Genomic DNA, 21,011 nt, shown 5'->3' with positions numbered 1-21,011 from the left:
TTTTTTAATAAAATTAAATCTTAAGTATTTGCAAAATATTATGCATATGCAGTATGCACTGTATGAATTTTCGAAGTTAGTTCTAGTTAGTAATCAACTTTGGTTACCAGTTTACTTAGTTAGAAATAAAGTATACCAATATATTTAAGTTTGCACACAAACCCTTAGTGGCACAAATGTGTATATATACATAGATATTAACTGTGTGCGGACGGTTATCCCCAGCTTTTTGACAACCTGCTCTTTCAGCTGTTTTGAATTATACCGTTGGTTTATTTGATGAATGATCCATTTTTCCATCAAGTTTACATGGCCTTCACTCATTCAACGTTCTGTATTATCCAACGCAGTCTGCCTGCTGCCCAGATCCACAGCTGTTTCAATACATTGCAATGTTTTGGTATTCGTAAATACAGTAATTACTACATAACGTTATCGTGTACTGAACTGCTTTTTCTGTTGATTTGTTGTAAAACATGTTTTGGTGCTTAATTTGTAAAATCATAATGTAATTTGACGTTTAATAGGCTTTTCTTTAATCCCTCCTTATTAGCCAACATTTTCGCTATCCAATGTTCTGCCAGCCCATTTATGTTGGATAAGCGAGACTCTACTGTAATTCTAAGATTCTAACTCTATACATTGTCAGAAGAAAGATCTTTTCATTATACAGCCCTTTTTTTTCATGGTTTGTCTTGAAGAAAAAAACAACAAAGTCATTGTTATCATGTAGAAATTATATTTATTGCATTTGATTATGCGGAGTGTCTGACAGCTAGCTGCCTTTGTAGGGCAAGCAGCACATAGCTATGATGAGGTTTTAATAAAGAAAAAAATATATTTTATTAAAAAAATCAAATGATTCAGCCAATGTGGATGCAAGTCGTTGATGATGTTTTCAATTGCACAGCCCCGTTGTTCCAGCTCTTCCCACCACCCCCTCCCAGCAATCAATGTTGTTAATGGTGTTTTACATGAATGACTTCCAGACCCAGAAGACTCAACTACTACACTCTTGACCAGAATGACTGCGGGCTGTAAAAATCCAATGTCAGAAGGAAAGCTGGATGAAAGGTTCACTCGAACTGCTAAATAGCTGGATGTGTATGTGACCCAAACAAGTCATTTCCACGTGGCCCATCTATATTTTCGAAGGCATATCCGCAATAAAATAGGATTTCATCGAAAACAGTAAATAGTAGTTTCCATGCAACAGAACTGTAATCATTTCCAAACATGCAGGTGCTTTAAAAAAATTAAAAAATATAAGGTGCCTTGAGAATGCTGGCAGTTTTATATTTGGAACATACAGTTTGTTTCTTTATATATATATCTATATATTTATATATTTACACTGTTAGTGGTTAACTTTATACCTTACAAGCTACAAAGTTAGGAAAATATACAGTACTTTTGCATATAACGGTTTAACCTTGTAGCCCCTGAGTCAAGTATAGAGAATTTAAATAGAAAACAAAAAAAGGAGAAAAAAAGCCCCAGCCATTAAAAGCACTTACATTTTAGGTGATGTAAGAGTACAAAAGGGTTATTTCCCAGGAAGACCAGGATCTGAAACATGCCTATGGAGACCCAAGATTCCTACAGTGCTTAGGGAAGAATCAGGCAAGGATGGGTGCCTAATCGGGTGGAGGTAAGTCTTACAATGCCGTGGGGGGAGCTCTAAAGACTGGTCATGCTCTTGTTCCAAAAACGATGTCAGGTTGTCTTCTGAGGCTGTGTTGAGATGCACTCCGCTTGAGAGGGATTCTTTGGATTTCAGTTTTGATTTTTCAATGTCTAGTAATTCAGAACACTGAGGAAATGAAACAAAATCATCATTTCAAAGGTTGCCTTTGTGCCATGAAATTACAAGGGAAAACATGGGAGGTGGGGTTTCCATATTGTTATGAGAGCAACGGCAGCTGAGCATAATATGTAAGTCTTTCCTCCTTACAGCTTCATAGGCAATGTGGCTCTGAACACCAGTCACAAGGGAACAACACCAGGTAAGGATTAGTGTCCTTGTATCCTGCTTAAGGGGTTTCTAAAGATATTTATTTATTTATTTATTTACTATATTTATATCCCATCCTTCTAATTTTGAAGGAGAATCAGGATGGCTCACAAAAGAAGGAACAATTCGATGCCACATATACATTCATAGAATAAAACCAACCATATAAATTAAAAGCAAATAATTAAAAAAAACATTTCAATCTTAAGACAAGATAATTACAACCACACATTACATTGCTCTGGCGGGAAGACAGCGCTCTATGAAGTCATGCTGGCCACATGACCTTGGAGGTGTCTAAGGACAACAGTGGCTCTTCAGTTTAAAAATGGAGATGAGCACCAACCCCCAGAGTTGGACATGACTGGATTTAATGTCAGGGGAACACCTTTACCTTTACCTGGGCTAAAGTAAGCACTTTGAATTGTGCTCAGTAGCAGAATGGCAGCCAATGGAGCTGGCGCAACATAGGGGTTGTGTGCTCCCTGTACCCTGCTCCAGTAAGGAACCTGGCTGTCACCCATTAGACTAACTGAAGCTTCTGAACAGTCTTCAAAGGCAATCCCAGGTAGCATGTGTTGCAGTAGTCTATTCAAGATGTAACAAGAGTGTTGACTACCATGGCCAAATCTGACATCCCAAGGTACGGGAGCAACTGGCCGACAAGTTTTAATTATGCAAAAGCTCCCCTGGCTACTGCCAAGACCTGGGGTTTCAATGATGAATCCAGGAAAACTCCCAAGCTGTGAATCTGTGTCCTCAGGGGGAGTGTATTCCTGTCCTGCACAGGCTGTAACCCTATACCCTGTTCGGCCTTATGACTGACCAAGAGTACCTCTGCCTTATCTGGATTCAGTTTCAATTTGTTAGTCCTAATCCAGGTCGTCACAGCTGCCAAGCACCGGTGGGAAGGAACGATACAGTTGAACATCATCTGCATACAGGTGACATCAAACTCCAGAACTCCAGATGATCTCTCTCAGTGGTTTCATATAGATGTTAAACAACATGGGGGACAGTACTGAACCCTGTGGGTCCTGAGCGGGGCTGAGCAGGTGTCCACCAACAACACCTTCTGAGAACAGCCCTCCAGGAAGGACTGGAGCATCTCAGAAGGATAGCGTGTTCTACGGTATTGAAGGCCGCTGAGAGATCCAAGAGAACCAACAGGGACACACTCTCCCATCCAGTTCCCTGCATAGATCATCCACTCAGGCAACCAAGGCTGTTTCATTTCTAAGCCCTGGCTTAAGGCCAGACTGTGAGGGATACAGATAAACTTCTTCTTCCAAAAACACCTGGAGTTGCGAGGTGACCACATGTTCCAGGAGTTTTCCCAAAAAAGATATCAGTTGTTTTCCAAAGGTCTTGTGTCCCACCGAGGGAGAAAGGCAGCATATTAAATAAATAAATAAATAAATAAATAAATAAATAAATAAATAAATAAATAAATCTGCTATGAGAAACAGGATGCTGGACTACATTAATCTGTTTGATTGATTTTACATCAAGACTCAAAAGTTAATGCAGAGCATGTGAAAATATTAAAAATAACACTGAAATAAAATCTTTTAAAAATGTAAATACTTGTTAAGAATTCCTAACTGCAATCTAAAAATATTCCTTAAATGTATATATTTAAGACCATGTAAACAGAGTGGTATCAAGCATGAAAGGCTATGCAGAACAACAACATGTTAGATGTCTACCAGCAGCTCAAAACAGATGGAGTCAGCTTAACTTGTTTTGCCACGGAGATTCACAACTGTGGTATTGCTACAAGGAAAACCCTATGACATGTTCACGTAAGATTAGCCTGGCCAGGGATTAGGACACACCACAGTACCTCTGCTGAAGATCTCAAATTTCATGCAAGCTTATATGGGAGGAAATGGTATTTCAGATATTTTGGCTTCAAGGCATTTAAGACACTGTAGGTCAAAACCAGCACTTTGAATTGATCTTGGAAGCAAATTGAAAACCAGTGCAGTTCTTGTAAGGCCATTGTCACGTCGTCTCTAAAACGCACACTTGATGCCAGCCAGGCTGATGCATTTTGCTCTAGCTGCAGCTTCCAAATACCTTTTCAAATGTTTCGAAGCACTTTCCAATAATCTAATCAGGAGGTAGCTAAGGTATGAACCACTGTGGTCAGATCTGCCCTCCTCAAGAAAGGGCACAGCTGGTGCATTGGCCAAAGATGGACGAAGGCACTCCTGGACACTGCAACCATGTGGCTGGGTCAAAGCGCCCCCCAAACAATGAACTGGATCTTTCAGAGAGAGAATGACTCCATTCAATAAAAGCTATAATAGGAACATCTGGTTAGCTGTACTTCTTGTATTATACAAATGCCTTTGATAAAATGTACGATTGCCTGCAAAAGGACATGGCATAGGAGAGCATTTGCATATTTTTGGGAAGACCACTGGGTCTAATATATTCCTCTTGGATGCCTCAGATGTCCACACCCCTTCTGTATAATGCCATCATTTCATGATTTAATCCTCCCAGTATTACTGTTGAAATGCCTGCCCATAGGCTTTGTTGCAGGCCGTAATTGTTTCAGATTCAACAATGCTATGGAATGTGGCCCCGAGAACTTCTCCAAAATTGAAGCTGACCCTTGGACTGGAAGAGATTTTCCAACTTTAGGATACCTGATATGCCTACCTGTGAAGGACTGAAGCTTCTGTCTGTTTTAATGGATGCTACAGGATGAAGGTTTTGTACGATCCGGACAGCTGGCCTGTTATAATCTGCACTTGCGGTCACCACGCTATAAGCCGGTGGGATGAGTGCTGTTTGTCTCTGCAGTAGCTGCAGGATGGTTTGGATGTCAGACGTCATTTGGGATTCGAGCCTGGAAAGGTAACAAGAAATCAATACACATGTTGGCAGGAGTAATACATTTTGACAAGACTATGGAAGTCGTAACCTGCAATAATATCACTTAACGGTGTTCTGAAAGCAAACAGGAATATCTACAACACTAGCTATGTCTGAATAAAGTGGCAAGGTCAGATTTGAGGGAATTCTGGCTTAGCAAGGACAAGCTATATGTTGCTTTTGTGTGTGTGCGTGTGTGTCAAGAGTGACTTGAGAAACTGCAAATTGCTTCTAGTGTGAGAGAATTGGCCATCTGCAAGGATGCTGCCCAGGGGACGCCTGGATGTTTTACCATCCTCTGCAAGGTTTCTCTCATGTCCCCGCATGCATGTGGCCTATTCACACCTTGGATCCTCCAATGGCGTATGTGCTGTAACATAGAAAAAAGTTTATTTCGTGTGTTTTGTAACCTGAATAAGAGATTCTGGCTTGTTATATGTTTAACTAGTCAGAATAATGCCCTTGTGTCTGTTCTTGGATTTCAGCAAGCCAGGACTTTTTTTTTGTTATCCTGTTTTACTTATTTGCCTTTTTCTGGGGCTGCACAACTAACAACATCAGAAATTTCTTGACTTGATGAAAATCTCCTCTATCTGACTCTCTTGTAATTAGCCTTCAGGGTATCTATAAGCTACTCAAGGTTCTGGGCCTTCTCTTCCAACAAAATAGGTTCTGAACTTTATTTAGATTCTCTAAAGTTTGAAGAACTTAGATTAGATTTATCACATTATTGAAGGGATTTTGGCAGGTTCAACAAAGCTTTGAATATAGTCCCATTGGCAAGTTAGATAACTGTCATTTAAGGGGAAGCCTATATCACTGCCAAGAGGCCTGTCACTGGAAAGTTGGCCACCTAATGATGAATTCACCAGAAGAATTATGTAGCCACTGAGATTGTGGAATAGTTAAGATCTGTATTGATGGAATCACTTACCTGCACTAATGTGTTCTAAGTAAATAAAGCATTATATTCATTCAAGGAAATAGTCATGTGGCCTCTGTTGACTCTATTAAATTAAGACAAGGATCAACAATGTGAAATCATTCACAAGTTTTGGACTAAAGCAGTCGTTCTCAACCTGTGGATCCCCAGATGTTTTGGCCTTCAACTCCCAGAAATCCTAACAGCTGGCAAACTGGCTGGGATTTCTGGGAGTTGTAGGCCAAAATACCTGGGGACTCACAGGTTGAGAACCACTGCTTTAGTCCAAAACTTGTGATTTCACATTATTGATCCTTGGACTAAAGCTTTCAAACCCTGACCACTGGCCATTAACCACACAAGCCAGTGTCTATGGGAGTTCAATCCAAAATAGCAGAAAAACACCAGTTTTCTGTGAGAGACAACGTGGTGTAATGGTCTGAGTGTTGGTCTATAATTCAGGGGACCAGGGTGTAAATTTCCGCTTGATTATGAAAACTCACTGGGGGACTCTGAGAAAGTCACCCATTCCCAGCCACAGAATATCCCGTGAAAGGTTCATCTTAGGGTTGCCATAAATTGGAAACATTTTGAAGGCACACAACAACAAATGTTATTTATGATAAATGTTTTAACTGTTTTTATGTTATTGTGGGCATCGAATTGTGTCGTTTTGTAAACCGCCCGAGTCGCACTCGGGCTGAGAATGACAGTATATAAATATAGTAAATAAATAAATAAATAAATAGCCTATACAACACAGAGCTTTTAATTGGCTACTACATTGTAAATTATTTCTTGAAGGTTTATTAATAAATAGGGGAACAGAATTTGTTGCATGATTCCCATGACCTGCTATATTGTAACATATGCTATACTGGAATATATTACCTTCCAGTCAAAATTAGGCCACTGCTATTTGGGTTTTATTGCCTCATTGAACGCAAAGGAAGGGGTTGACCCTTATATTGGCTTTAAATTGCTTGTTAAAATGTGCAGTCGACATGCCCAGGAGCACTCAGTGACTAATACAGACTGAATTTGTCAATTCATGATTAAATTGCCCATTTATCATGACAAAAGTGATGACAGTAATGGAATCCTGGGGAAATGATTATAAAAAAACTTACATGCCTGAACAAAAGCCAATTTCCAATTAAATGTGGCTTTACCTACTTGCAAGCCCTTTTGATGCCTGGTTACAAGATTTCCTGCCCTACTTGGTGCAAAGGAATGTGGATTTGCAAGCTACTTCAAAAGCGACAATATAACTTTCTTCTATTCCATACTTGTTTGTGACATGTTTTTGGAAGGAAGGGGGCAGGTTAGACCACAAGACTGCAAACCTAGGTAGAAGACCAGCTAGGTATCTTATTCTTTGGTCCTTCTCCTATTGGCAATCACACATCTATGGCATGCCAAACTGACAGACCCCCTTGGTGTGCCCAAACATAACTATTCCAAAATTTTCATCCCCTGAAGTCTCAAGTCACCACAGTGGGATGTTCATTCAAAATAAAGCCATAGCATGGCAATAAACTTTCAAACAGAAAAAAACCCTGAAAAAAGCATTGTTGATTGGAGTAATTCAGCTATATAACCGAATCAATCACTTCGTTTTTGCAGAAACAACATTTAACAACCATCTCTTCTTGTCAACTTGATGATATTATTAAGCCATGGACTCTAAATTTTTTCCCCCTGCCATCACCTGAAACACCGTATGGAGTAATGTATTTAGAGTAATGTAAAACCCTAGGTGTATACTTCAGTAACTAGGGAATTGTAATATTTGCAAGTATTCTACATCAGCTACTTAGTTAGGAATACTTTAGTTATATATACATAAGGCACTTGGTTACCAATACTTACATAAGGATGAGTCTGCACTGGCCTCTAAATTTGTGACTGATCCAGAGCAGAAATGATCCTAACTAGCCCCAGAGGTGGTCAGACACATCTTGGTGTCCACTTAGTTCAACTGGGCTGGAACTACATCAGTCCCTTAGACTATCACCTCATTTTCCATGTAATCGGCACTGCTCCCAGCCAGACAAAGAACTCCGTATGAGCTCCTGATTGTTACAGGTACCGTGTCCTGACATCAGCAGAGGTGCCTGCGCAATGAGGGAGGACGACAGATCTCCTCACCTTCTTCATGATTACGCAAATGCCTCTGTTGATATCTATGGAACAACCGGGAGCTTGCACAGAGCTCTTTGGTGGTGACGACTGATGAGCAGAGAGAAAGAGTAGTAGCACTGATATACTACCTGGACAGCAGAATTGGATATGATCCCACTGTCCTGACTTCCCCAAAGCTGCAAGAATATTCCCCAATTTTGCCCAAAGTAGGGCAAATCATGGAAAACCCATGACACCAGAAACAATCAAACCTTGTGGAGATAGATAGATAGATAGATAGATAGATAGATAGATAGAAGCCAATAAAGGGTGAGTCCAGGTTTTCTTGCCTGCTCCAGTTGCCAGCAGAATGGAATATTTAGTGATCAACACTGTAGAATTAATGCAATTCAATCATATGGAACTATAGGATTTATAGTTTGGTGAGACATCAGCACTCTTTAGCAGAGAAGGCTAAAAACAATGTAAAACTACATCTCCAATGACTCCATAGCATTGAGCCATTGTAGTTAAAGTGATGTCAAATTGCATAATTCTGCTGTGTAGGTGTAACTGTTCTCTCCATGTCTGGGAAAGTAGGTTGTAGGGAATTTCAATTCTGGCAATAGTGTCACAATCATGACTAAGCAGTGACCACAAATATGGAACAGCTGCAGATGAGTAAATCCTGTGAGTAATTTGAGCCAGAAAGAAGATCCATTCTGCTAACAACTGGACCATTAAGATTACTTGGGGGGGGGGGGGGGGGGGGGGTGGCAGCAGGGAGCTGGATTTAGATCAGGAGGGATTACTTAAATTTCCTTAACTAAGGCCTCATCTACATTGTCAAATAATGCAGTTTAAAATTGCATTATATAATCAGGGTAGATTTATATAATAATAATAATAATAATAATAATAATAATAACCCGTTATTTCTACCCCGCTATCATCTCCCGGAGGACTCGGTGTGGCTTACAAGAGGCCGAGCCCAAATACAATAGTCAAACAATAACAACAACAACAAAATAACTCAAAAAACAAAGCAATAACATTAACAACACACAATGACAATTAAAAACAATGGCAGGGCCAAATGTAATAATAAAGTTAACAGTGCTGGGCGTGACAAGGTGGAGTGTTTGGAGGGGGGTGGGCATGTAGATATCCTAGATCTCTGATAAAGTGTGTTGGGACATAATGCTAGGAGTTTCCTTATTCTGGAAAGGTACACTGGAACAACCACGTCTATAATGCAGTTTGACTGTGTTGCACTACACTGTTCTGCCCTCATGTAATCTTAACTACTTGGAAAGTGAACTGGCTGCACAGGGAACAGATTAGAGACTATATATTTTAATCAAACAGGAATTTGTTAACTGACAAGAATTTCAGATATTCTCTCTTCCTGTGTTTCACTACAAAGTCTTTATGAGGAGAGGCAAAGTCTTTGAGAGATGGACCAAGTTCTGGCTGAACTGAGGCTCTTTTATTTTTATTTCTTCTTATTGTTTCTTTCTTGTATGGTGTTCAATTGTCTATAAAATGGTCTCAATATTTAACTCTGACTGGATGTGCTATTTGTAGACCTTCTGGCCTTCCTCTCTCTTCACCTTCTAGTTACAAAAAGGCTGACTCTTCCAAGAACCAGAAGTGCCTTGCCTGAGGTTCCGCCCCTGAAGGTATTCTTAAAGGGGAAGGGCGATAGAGGCTTCAAATGCAAAAAGGCTGTCTAGACTGACCCTCCAGAAACTGTACATAAAATATTAATCCCTCTAACTAAAAAGGCCTTAACAACAGTGAGGGTCTTCATGGGGAACGGTATACATTATATGCCTACACTGAGCATGTAATGCAGTTTCAAATTGCAATATATGGCAGTGTAAATGAGGTTTAATTAGCTGATGTAGAATACTGGCTCATGTCTTATTAAAAGAACAAGAATGGCTTGGGAAATATAAACTGCTTATTTCTTGAAAAGAGATGGTAAAACGTTAGTTAGCCTGACCTGTCTTAGCACAAATATCACATTTTCTCTTGGGGCAGGGGGGAGTGTCCCAGCTTTTGTTCCCCCCTCTAAAGGACTAAAATGCCTTTCCTAAGGCACTGGTAAAGACAGAATCAGCTTTTAGAAACAATATGCTGCAATTTTTGCTCTCAGACACTCCACTGACTAGAAAGGGCCCCTCAAATCTTCTCTGAAATTGAATCTGACCTTTAAAGCAGGGGTGAAATTATTGGGGAATGGGACTACTTTATGTCTCCAAGGCGATCTCTGCACTCTCTTTCTATTTTAATTCATATGGTGCAGTGACCAGAAATTGTATTTTATAGGGCACACAAAAAACATATATAAGTGAAGATAAATAATACCTTGTTTGGCAATTCTGCACCTCATACTAATTGTAGACTGCCCAAAAGTGAAGGATTATGCAGGCAACCTAGTTTTGCTATCTAATGAAACCTTGCTGGGAAATGAACCTCTGTGAAAAAGAAGTTGATTGTTTTCTTACCAGCTTGATTAAATGCTTCATCCCAATGACAAATAACTCATCTCTAAAGGGTAGGGAATAATAGATGCCTCTCTATTATTATTATTTCAGATACTGCTGACTGAAACACTTGCTTCCTTGGGGATGCTTTTCAAAAACAACTTAGTTGGCACAATATTATTTGTTTACAAAAACTGTTGTCACTATGGATTCAGAGAAAGTGATTTTACTCAGATTTAAAGCAAATAAATGGGCAGAAAAGCCAGGTATCTTGTCCTTTCTTTACCAGCACAGCATTGCCATTTTTGTTAATATGGTCCTAGGATTGAAGTATGGAGAAGCAAGCTAGGGTTATGTTCTCTTCTGTAATTAAAGTGTGGGTTGGGAAGATTTCCTTTCTTTTAATAGTTAACATCTATATTTTCCCAAAGGAACTGACCATTTTATATACTGTTAGCTTGGAACAAGTTGTGCTCTGTTATTGAGTTAACAGAGGTATAGATCTATTGATGTTATTATTGTTCTGACAGGTGATTTCAACACATGTATGGCCAGGGACAATAAAGCACTAATAGCTACACCGGGTCTTGAGGAAGATTATCTTTTCCTCTTTCTGTCCCAAGATCTGAGGAATGATCAAATCAATCCTGCTGCTGTTCAGCAGATAAAGCCCTCTTCAATTTTATTCTTTTGTACTTAAAGGGAAGGAGTCGTGAAGATAAATGTGGTGACTTTACTTTCAGCGCTGCCTTAAGGGTGAGCATGGTAGATTATATCTCTGCTCCTTCAAATCTCACTTCCACTTTTATTGATTTCACTATGCTTCTTTTTGGTTTTAGCAATTGCCAGCTGGTTAGGACTTACGTGGTTCATCACTCCAGTTGAAAAAAGAAAAGCTGACTGGGAACATGTCAGCTGTAATTGATCTTGAAGTTTCAAGCACTAGACCTCTGAGATGGGATGGCATTGTCGTGGAAAGTTAACTCAAATCTAATACTCTGGTACAGTTAAATAGTACTACTCAGATCTTAGACTTTTATTTTTTTTTATACAGGATGTAGTTATTTTAGTCAAGACTGATCAGCCATAAGATTATTCTTTGTTACTATAACTGCTGCTCAGAAAGATAACTCACCTAGATGCTTAATATTAAGCAAACTGTAATTACAGTTACTATTGTCATAAGGAAAATACAGGAAAATGCTCTTTAGATCACTGCTTCTTAAACTGTGAGTCCCAACCTCTTCACTCAAAGTTGGGGTCCTGAAAAAATTGGCAACAATAAATGTCTTTTTAATGTCACCTAGTGGCTGTTTTAACATTTGCACAAATTTGTTGTGAAGGGTTTATAGTAGACTCTGCTTCAGCTTTACTTCATAACATACCATTTGTCCTAAGACATAGGAACCCTTTCTTGTCACTGGATAGTTGTTAATGTTTGGCTATGATACCAACAAGGACTTCAAAACCTATTTGCCTGGTACCAGAATTTCAACTCTCTAAATCCCATTTTAGGGAATGTCCTATTATGTGTTAGACTGACAATACGATGGCATCCCATTTGGGATTTATTTGTGATGAAAGTGAAATGCAACATCACCTGTATTATTTCTTTTGCTTCATTGCTGAAACTGGGCAGAATAGGTTTCTCAACCTGTTATCTAAACCTTTTTTTCTGGATAATCTGACTGCTGGCTAATCTACGTGTATTAGATAGCTGTTATGATACATCTTAAATGAAACACCTTTGTCACTTGTTTTTAATGCAATGTGTTTTTAGGGTGTACACTGTAATGTTTATTTATGTTTTCGCTTTTATGTTTTAATTGATTGTTCTTGGTTTTTTTTTTGTTTTGATGCTTAAATCCTTTGTTGTAAGTTTTCTGTTGTCACTCTCCATTATTCTGTATTATTTTGATGTGTCTGTACCTGTTTTGAGGCACTGAATGTTGCCTTTTTATGCGTAAACTGCCCTAAGTCCTTCTGGAGAGAAAGGGTAGTCTAGAAATAAAGATGATTATTATTATTATTATTATTATTATTATTATTATTATTATTAAAATAAGGCATGTTAACTGATGGAATTAACCAAAATTATCAATTGATTTTACAGTGTTCCCTCGCTACTTCGTGGTTTGCTTTTTGTGGACTTGCTATTTCATGGGTTTTTACCTCCTGGCAATGATGGAGTGTGGAAGGAGGTTTTACCCTCCCCCTCAGGACAGAGGCAGCCAATCATAAATAAAAGAGAGAGCGGGGGTTGAAACAAAGCAGTATGTAGAACATGGCCTTATAGCCCCTTCCTTATAGCTAGCAAGTTGTTTCTGGTTTCTTCTGGAGTGAGAGAATCAGCCATCTATGAAGACGTTGGCCAAGGGATGCCTGGATGTCTTGTAATCCTGAGAGGAGGCTTCTCTCATGCAAGTGAGAGTCCAAAAAGTGGCAGGCTCAAATCCAGAACCTCAATCAATGGCTGATACCATATGAGGGACTCCCCCCTGGGCACATAGAAGACTGGGTGACTTGGAAGACGCTGAACAGACTACATCCTGGCACCACAAGATGCAGAGCCAATCTTAAGAAATGGGGCTACAAAGTGGAATCCACGACATGCAAGTGTGGAGAAGAGCAAATCACTGACCACCTGCTGCAATGCACCTGAGCCCTGCTACATGCACAATGGAGGACCTCCTTGCGGCAACACCAGAGGCCCTCCAAGTGGCCAGATACTGGTCAAAGGACATTTAATCAACTACCAAGCTTGCAAACTTTGTGTTTTGTCTGTTTGTTTGTTTTGTTAAAAATGTAATACAACTGCGTGGTTGCTCCTGACATGATAAATAAAATATAGGTAGCAAAAAAAAAAAGTGTACAGTGCCTTTAAATCTCTCCTCACTTCTGCCTCATCCTCGGAATGCAATATATAGATATACCATCCCTACTTTGTGGATTTTCACTTTTTGCGGGTGGTCCTGAAACGTAACACCCACGATAACTGTACTTGCAAATAAGCACTGAGAGGTTGCATAATCCATATAACTGCATCTCTTTCTTCTGCTGCAAAATATTGATGAAAATTTATGGGTGATCCTGCTTAGGTTACAAGCCAAACAGATGATAAATTACTTGTAATCTGATGGGGATTGTGGTATTTCTTGTATTTTTACCAAGCCAGTTCATTTTTATTATTACAGTTACTGACTGAAACAAAATAAAAATCCAAACACCTTGAAACTGACGCAGTATAAGATAATCTAGGATTGCATGGCAACCCTGAGCTCTAGTTCACACAGCTTTAATAGATGTGCCCCTTAACACACAGCCACCATTACATTTTAGACACCAAGAGGGGAAATTGGAGAAGAAATTACATGGAACACATTCAGACAAAGGTGCTTATCTAGCAGTAATTTGACAACACATACATACTTTTTTGGCTTAGTAAGAACAAGTGTTTGGGTACTTAGGGTGATTTTCTTCCACTCCTCCCCCCCCCCCCCCCACACACACACTTCACAGCTTTCATGCACTTCTTTATTACTGAGTAAGCAACAAAATCTTTCTCATATCAGAGAATGAAAATCCCTGCAGGGGAATGCATGCAATGTATACTTTAATGGCAGCTGAATTTAGTCTCTATAACCACAGCGCCGAGGCAAAAGCCCATTTATCAGGGAGAAAGAAATTATATAGAAAAAATGTGTCAGAGGAAATACTTTAGGGAACATGTATGTAGCTCAGCAATTATGTGTCCAACAACTCTGTCCCCAGTGCAATTGCTCAAATCATTCTTGAGTAGGAAAGTTCAGAAAGACTAGTGGAACAAGCTGGCACACTTTCATAAGGCACAAGCTATGGCAAGATTGGGACAAATAATAAAAGAGTAAATGAAAGCAAGAAGGATGTGACCAAGGAGTGGGGATATGGGTAAGTTAGCTGAGACAGCTTCATGCACCATACAGAGAGTTTTGGCTGACTGCACTTAGGTTCTTGAGCCAAAGGTGTCTTGTCTCTAAAAGAAGATTATAAATTATGGTTTTTTGTTGTTGTGTGACTTCAAGTTGTTTCCAATTTGAACGTTAAAATAAACATATTGCGGGAATGTTTTGACAAGATTTCTTCAAACATGATTTGCCTGTGTTTTCCTCTAATGTCCAGAGAGTGTGACTTGTCCAAGGTCAGCCAAGTGTGTTTCCATGGCCAAGCAGGGGTTTGAACTCTGGACTCCAAAGTCATAGTCCATCCTGGCTCTCTAATATGGTAATACTAATGCAGATCTGTTGTATGCCAAGAACTGACTGAACCACAGTGGCAATTTTCCATTGCTTTGTTTCAGAAGTAGATTCTATAACATTTATCCATCCATCCATTTTGCATGTGGATTACTATATAAAGGTACAGAATATTTATTTCAATTTTGCTTATCCTCAATGAAAAACAGTGTATTGATAGGTTGTTGTAGGTTTTTTCGGGCTATATGGCCATGTTCTAGAGGCATTCTCTCCTGACATTTTGCCTGCATCTATGGCAAGCATCCTCAGAGGTAGTAAGGATGCTTGCCATAGATGCAGGAGAAACGTCAGGAGAGAATGCTTCTAGAACATGGCCATATAGCCCGAAAAAACCTACAACAACCCAGTGATTCCGGCCATGAAAGCCTTCGGCGATACAATGTATTGATATATCTCAAAACATTTCAACAGTTGCTGAACATTTTCCATTTTTTTTTTCATATTTGGAGATTTTTACTGAAAAACGTATTTGTACAAAAGTTATTGTATTTTTCATATATGAATTTTTGGAAAAGAGTTCCAAACAAAATAAAAACAATTCATAAAATTACACAGTCGGAAGAAAAAGCTTGAAAATGTTTATCCATATTTGTGAACAAAACTACATTTCTAGATACTGGGATAAAAAGGTAAGCAATGGAAAGGTGTATAAATGCTACAGTTGTTCACTATAAATCTCATTAATGTTCCATCCTTCACCATTACCTCATAGCTTTTTTTTTTTACCTGCTGAGTTGGTCTTGAAGTAAATCTAACCTCTGCTCCACTTCACCATAGTTGATCTCACTTTCTGTTTCAGAGATACCCCAGGTGACATGAGGTAATGCTGACTGGCTGGATGATTCCTGTTGGCCCCTGTTGTGATCCTCCTCCCAGAATCTTCTGTCAGTGATATCTGCCAAAATGGAAGATTATAGAAGATGAAGGTCAGCCAAGTACACATATGATTTGAATGAAGATACCCAATGGGAGGTATGCTAACCTGTGCCCCAAAGTGATTTTCCTTTGTTTCAGAACTAATGCTCAACTGATTTATGGGATTCCAGCAGGGTTCATGTGTGAGGAGAAGAAGCAACTTCTGCAGAACACTGGACTGAGGCACACACATTTGGCCATGCTGGCTCACTTAGAAAGCACATTTCAGGGATGATTTAGAGCTGGGGATATTTGGAAAAATTTTGATGAAAATACGATGCCTATAGGCGGTGTTGGACTTACCATTTTGCTTAGGTATGCTTAAGTACAGGACCCCGCTGGCCATGGGAGTAAGGGTGGGGCATCTTTTTGGCATTTGTTTTTACAATGATTTTGATCATGTGGTGCAATTTTAAATTTGAAGGTGTTCTGTTTAGGAGCAATTCGAGACATAGAGTTGATAGTCTATGGAAGTGTGCCACAAAGCAGGCAGCGTACGTCTTCAGGGCTCAAGTAAGTGGCCTCACAATTTAACTAGCACAGGGTCTCATTTGTCCTAAATCCGACACTGCCTATTGGTCCCAAACAGAAAGAGAGGGATCCAAGCTTTGTTTCCATGACTGTGAACATCTAATGGGCTTAGGATATTCCTGCTGAAAAGAGGACAGGGTGGGCAAATGGCTTTCCTTGAAACCTCAGCACCACCTCTTGTGTTGTTTTGATAAATATTTTGAGGGGTAGAGTTATGAGGTTATGTGGAAGTACTGTGGAAAGATTGCATCATCTAATCGATGCAATTGTGCAAATGCAGAGACTTGCAATAGTGAAGATGCTCATGTCAGTATGTTGCTGCTAATGGTGATAAGGAACAGCTCCTTTGTGTATTCAAGTCTTACGAGATCTATGTTTTGTAGTGTTTGGATTCTGTCTTTCTGTATGACAGGAGGTTGAACTGAAGGTCTCTTGTGGTCTCTTTCAACTCTATGGATCTCAGCACATAGAGGTCCTTGATACGGTGGACAATAGAGGCATCCATAGGGCAGTGGAGCAAATCGTGGGGCAGCAGGGTGAATCCATCACCCAGCATCACCCGCTTGCCCATCATACACCAGAAAGTGTATCTTTCCAGCATGCTCCTGCACTATCCCCATGATTTCTAATCTGAACACAGGTAGTCTTCTGTGTTCAGAATCCCCCTCCATAGAACACTTCACCAATGCAGCCACCAAGGAGCCCAATCAGAAGCAGCTGTATGTCAAGTGATGGGATCCGGCGGGCTCCATGCTGGCTGCATTAGTCAAGTGTTCTAGGGTGGGTAATTTTACTAATTTGATGAGGTCCTATTATTTACTATTATTTATTCCTGCTTGTTCTGCTGTTCAGGTATCAACCTGCAATGGGCAACTTCAAAATCCCTGCTCTAATCTGCTTATTACGGTTTCTCACTTTTCAATGGGCTACATATGTCAAATGGCCAAATGAGGCCTGCCACATCATTTAATGTGGCCTGCAAGGCTTCCAATGGCAAGGGAACACGGTTACATCTATAGTCTTACAATTACAAATGTAAGGCAACCAAAAAGCTGATGTGGCCCTCAGTAAAAATGAGCTTGACACCCCTGGGCTACACAACCCTTCAAATAAAAGATGTCCTCAATTAGAGTACTATCATTTGTAAAGAAGGTCACACAGTCACACCAGCAAGATAGCAGGCATGGAGGGAGCAGAAAATGTGGAAGAAGGAGTGGAAGAAGAGAGAGGCAGGGGAAAAAAGCCCTTGGAGCATTGGAAGATTTGTTGATGTCTTTTCTTTTTGAAAATAAAATAAAAACATAAATAGACAACAAAGGGGAAGGATGGCAAAGGAAGGTAACCAGCCCCTGCATGCTAGAATGCCCTGGAGAATGGCTTTGGGAAGTCCTACAATTGTACTGGTAATATGATTATTCTGCTTGAGAGTATCACTTACAAAAAAAATCTAAAGGGACTGAAGATCAAATTATGTACGGTATAGCTAGCATGTCATTAGACAGGGGAATTCACATCTGATTGTCACAGTACAAGATTTCACACCTTCCAGAAGCTGGGTATGTTTTGTGCATAGTGATTAGAAGCTTTTGTTTGCAAGAGTGCTTGCTCAGGCACCAAGCTCTGCTGGGATAGTTTTCAACATTAAATGACATTCTATCTGCAAACCCTCCAACATTTCACAGATGAAAATCAGGACACCTGTGGCATAAAAATATCAGAATGTGGTCAAGATGGGAAATGTTATTAATGAGGAAAAACACATAAGCTAGCAGAGGGTGCAGCAATTTCCTTTTGCCTCCATTTACAGAGAAAGGCAAGAATCTGCCCCTCTCTTTTCCTCTCCCTCCTGCTAAGTTAGTTGCGTGGAAACTATTTTTTAACTGAACTCAGTTTGCACCAATGCAGGTAAGAACAAATAGGGAAAGTGGGAGGAGGAAGGAGAAATCAGGGCATTTTAAAAGCAGTTGAAAAAGCTGGATAATATATGACTAGTTGAGACTTTGCTTGCTGTTTGGCATGTATCGGTTTTGTATACTTTGTTGCAGACAGATGGAGGAAGACCTTTTGAACACCGACTTAAGACTAGTTGTGTCTGACTGTGTGGGGTGGTACTCATCTCCATTTCTAAGCCAAAGAGCCGGCGTTGTCTGTAGACGCCTCCAAGATCATGTGGCCAGCATGACTGCATGGAGCACTGTTCCTTTCCCGCTGGTGCAATACCTATTGATCTGCTCACATTTGCATGTTTTCAAACTACTAGGTTGGCAGAAGCAGGAGCTAACAGTGGGAGCTCACCCCACTCCCTGAATTCGAATTGCTGACCATTCTGTCAGCAAGTTCAGCAGCTTAGCAGTTTAACCCATTGCACCACCAGGGGCTCCCATAGATCAATAACATATCAATAACGGCTGTAAACATTCAGATGATTTAAAGGCAATCCATGAGGCAAACAAATATACTTATTGCATGAAAGATTTCTGACATGTTGGGGCTACCACAGAAAAGATCCAATTTCATGTTCCTGCTAACCTTAGACAAAGTAAAACAAGTATAATTCCCTATTATAGGAAAGTTCAAAAGCAATCATGAGCTACTGTACAGCAGGTTGTAATCCAGCAGGAACTAATAATTGCAGATGTTTTTAAAGAGAGATTTTATATGGTTTAATTTGATGCGAGACACCTCATATCATATTTGTAGTGGCAAGACAAAGTATAAATGAAATAAGTACTAAATAAGGTACAAATGTAGCATATCGTCTATGCTGGAGATCAATCAAAGAAAACCGAATCCATGCAGTTTTAATGACTTCTTACATAAATGAGTTCTGAATTCATGTCCAATTGTTTTCAATATATAAATATTAGAATAAAACCATATACCAAAAGACAAATATTTTATATATATACCACTAAAAATGACAATTAAACAATTAAACTTGACCAATTTGAACATTGTTAAAAAAGGAGAGAGAAAAAACACATACTGAGACACATACCCAATATTAGAGATGATTTGTTCTTTGTAACACTACTAGATACACCAGGAAAGAAAGAAGGAAAAAGATCTTGCTTTGGTAAAAATGAAAATGTCTACATCTCAAATCCTCTAAATTTAGTCCACAGTACGGTTTGCACTGTTACCTTGGAAAATGTTGCCATAGCTGCAAGAACACATTTCTAGTGGCTCAAAGAAAAAAAAAAGCAAGCTTCAGATGTATGAATTGAAGTGTTGCAGATGAACCCAAGGAAACTAAAACCTGCCAACAGTTCAAATTCTGGAATACCATAACAATTGGTGTTCCATTGAATTGATGTTTGATGGAATTCACTGAGACCGAACCATCTTGCTTTGCTTGCACATATTTATGGGAAATCAGCAAAAGTACACACAAATCACTTCAACTTTATAGACTTTGAATTTGACATCAGAATTCTGGATATTTAACGGTATCTTTAGAGATTTCCACAATTTATATCCAATGAACAGTTTTCATGTTATTGGTCAGCACTTCAGTACTGGACATTTTAATTGCAAATGTCAGCCAATGATGATGCTCTGTTGCTTGTCACTAATTAAGGAATATATTTGGGCTGTAATTTTTAAAGGCACAATCCATTAAACCCTGTTGTTATCTGGCTTCCATGAGTGTTGCATGCTTGTCAACAGAGTTAGCAAATCTGCACCTTAGTTATACAGCACAATGATAACTTGTCATTTCTCCCCAACTTTCGTTGGTTTTTATGATGTGTCCATTTCTTGTGTTATTGAAGGCTTTCATGGTCAGAATCACAGGGTTACTGTGAGTTTTCCGAGCTGTATGGTCATGCTCCAGAAGCATTCTCTCCTGATGTTTTGCCCACATCTATGACAGGCATCCTCAGAGGTTGTGAGGTCAGTTGGAAACTAGGCAAGTGAGGTTTATATATCTGTGGAATGTCCAGGGTAGGAGAAAGAACTCTTTTCTGCTTGAGGCAAGTGTGAATGGTGAAATGGCCGCCTTGATTAGCACTGAATGGCCTTGCAGCTTGAAAGCCTAGCTGCTTTCTTCCCCGGGGGAATTCTTTGTTGGGGGGTGTTAGCTGGCTCTGATTGTTTCCTGTCTGGAATTCCCCTGGTTTTTTTTAGTGTTGTTCTTTATTTGTTGTCCTGATTTTAAAGGTTTTTTAAAAATACTGGCAGCCAGATTTTGTTCATTTTCATGGTTTCCTCCTTTCTGTTGAAATTATCCACATGCTTGTGTATTTCAATTGCTTTTCTGTGTAGTCTGACATGGTGGTTGGTAGAGTGGTCCATTTCTTGTTTGACATCAAATAAAATGTTGCTACTTGTCACAGGATTTGGTGCTATCACAAAAGAATGCAGTATGAGTTTTTCCAACAGGTGGAGCAACAAAGCTATCATTAATTTGAGTCCAAGAAAACTCACCTTGGTTTTTCAAAAAATCCTACTAATTTTATAAATTGAAAACTGGGAATGAAAACAAACTTGCAATCGCCCAGTGTTCTATTTTTTACCTTTTAGACAAAGAAGCACTACTGTTGCATCACAAATGTGTGAAGGGATGAATTATGTTGGATGGGCAGATCATTTATGAAATACACTTTGCCGCAGTTTCCAATGTGGGATTAACATGGAAAATTCCCACATGATCTGCCTATCCTACATGACTCAGCAACAAACAAATTGTAGCAAGATAAAGCAACAATAATGCTTGAAATGGAATGGACTACAGTCTGAAAGCCAAGCAGGAATTTCCCAGGACAAGCAGGCTAATTGCTCTGGAAAGTTGAAAAAAAATCTTTTTTTGGACTCATTTTCTGCAGTATCTG

General features: G+C 39.5%; 1 protein-coding gene across 9 annotated transcripts in view; it reads right to left on the bottom strand.

The window, feature by feature from the left end:
- Positions 1 to 719: 719 nt before the first annotated feature.
- KCNH7 (potassium voltage-gated channel subfamily H member 7) overlaps positions 720 to 21,011 on the bottom strand; it is a 336,293-nt gene continuing 316,001 nt past the window's right edge. For all 9 annotated transcript variants that reach the window (XM_060777976.2, XM_060777984.2, XM_060777993.2 and 6 more), the window contains 3 exons: positions 15,460 to 15,628; positions 4,688 to 4,877; positions 720 to 1,813 (listed from right to left, as the gene is read on the bottom strand). In XM_060777976.2, the coding sequence (XP_060633959.2) occupies positions 1,547 to 1,813; positions 4,688 to 4,877; positions 15,460 to 15,628 (626 nt within the window). In that variant the 3' untranslated portion in view covers positions 720 to 1,546. The remainder of the gene's footprint in view (positions 1,814 to 4,687; positions 4,878 to 15,459; positions 15,629 to 21,011) is intronic.

This window comes from Anolis sagrei, chromosome 1 (assembly GCF_037176765.1).
Source record: "Anolis sagrei isolate rAnoSag1 chromosome 1, rAnoSag1.mat, whole genome shotgun sequence".
In the NCBI taxonomy this organism is placed as follows: domain Eukaryota; kingdom Metazoa; phylum Chordata; class Lepidosauria; order Squamata; family Dactyloidae; genus Anolis; species Anolis sagrei.
Note: the sequence above shows the minus strand (reverse complement) of the source record. Positions and strands in the feature narration are given on the sequence as shown.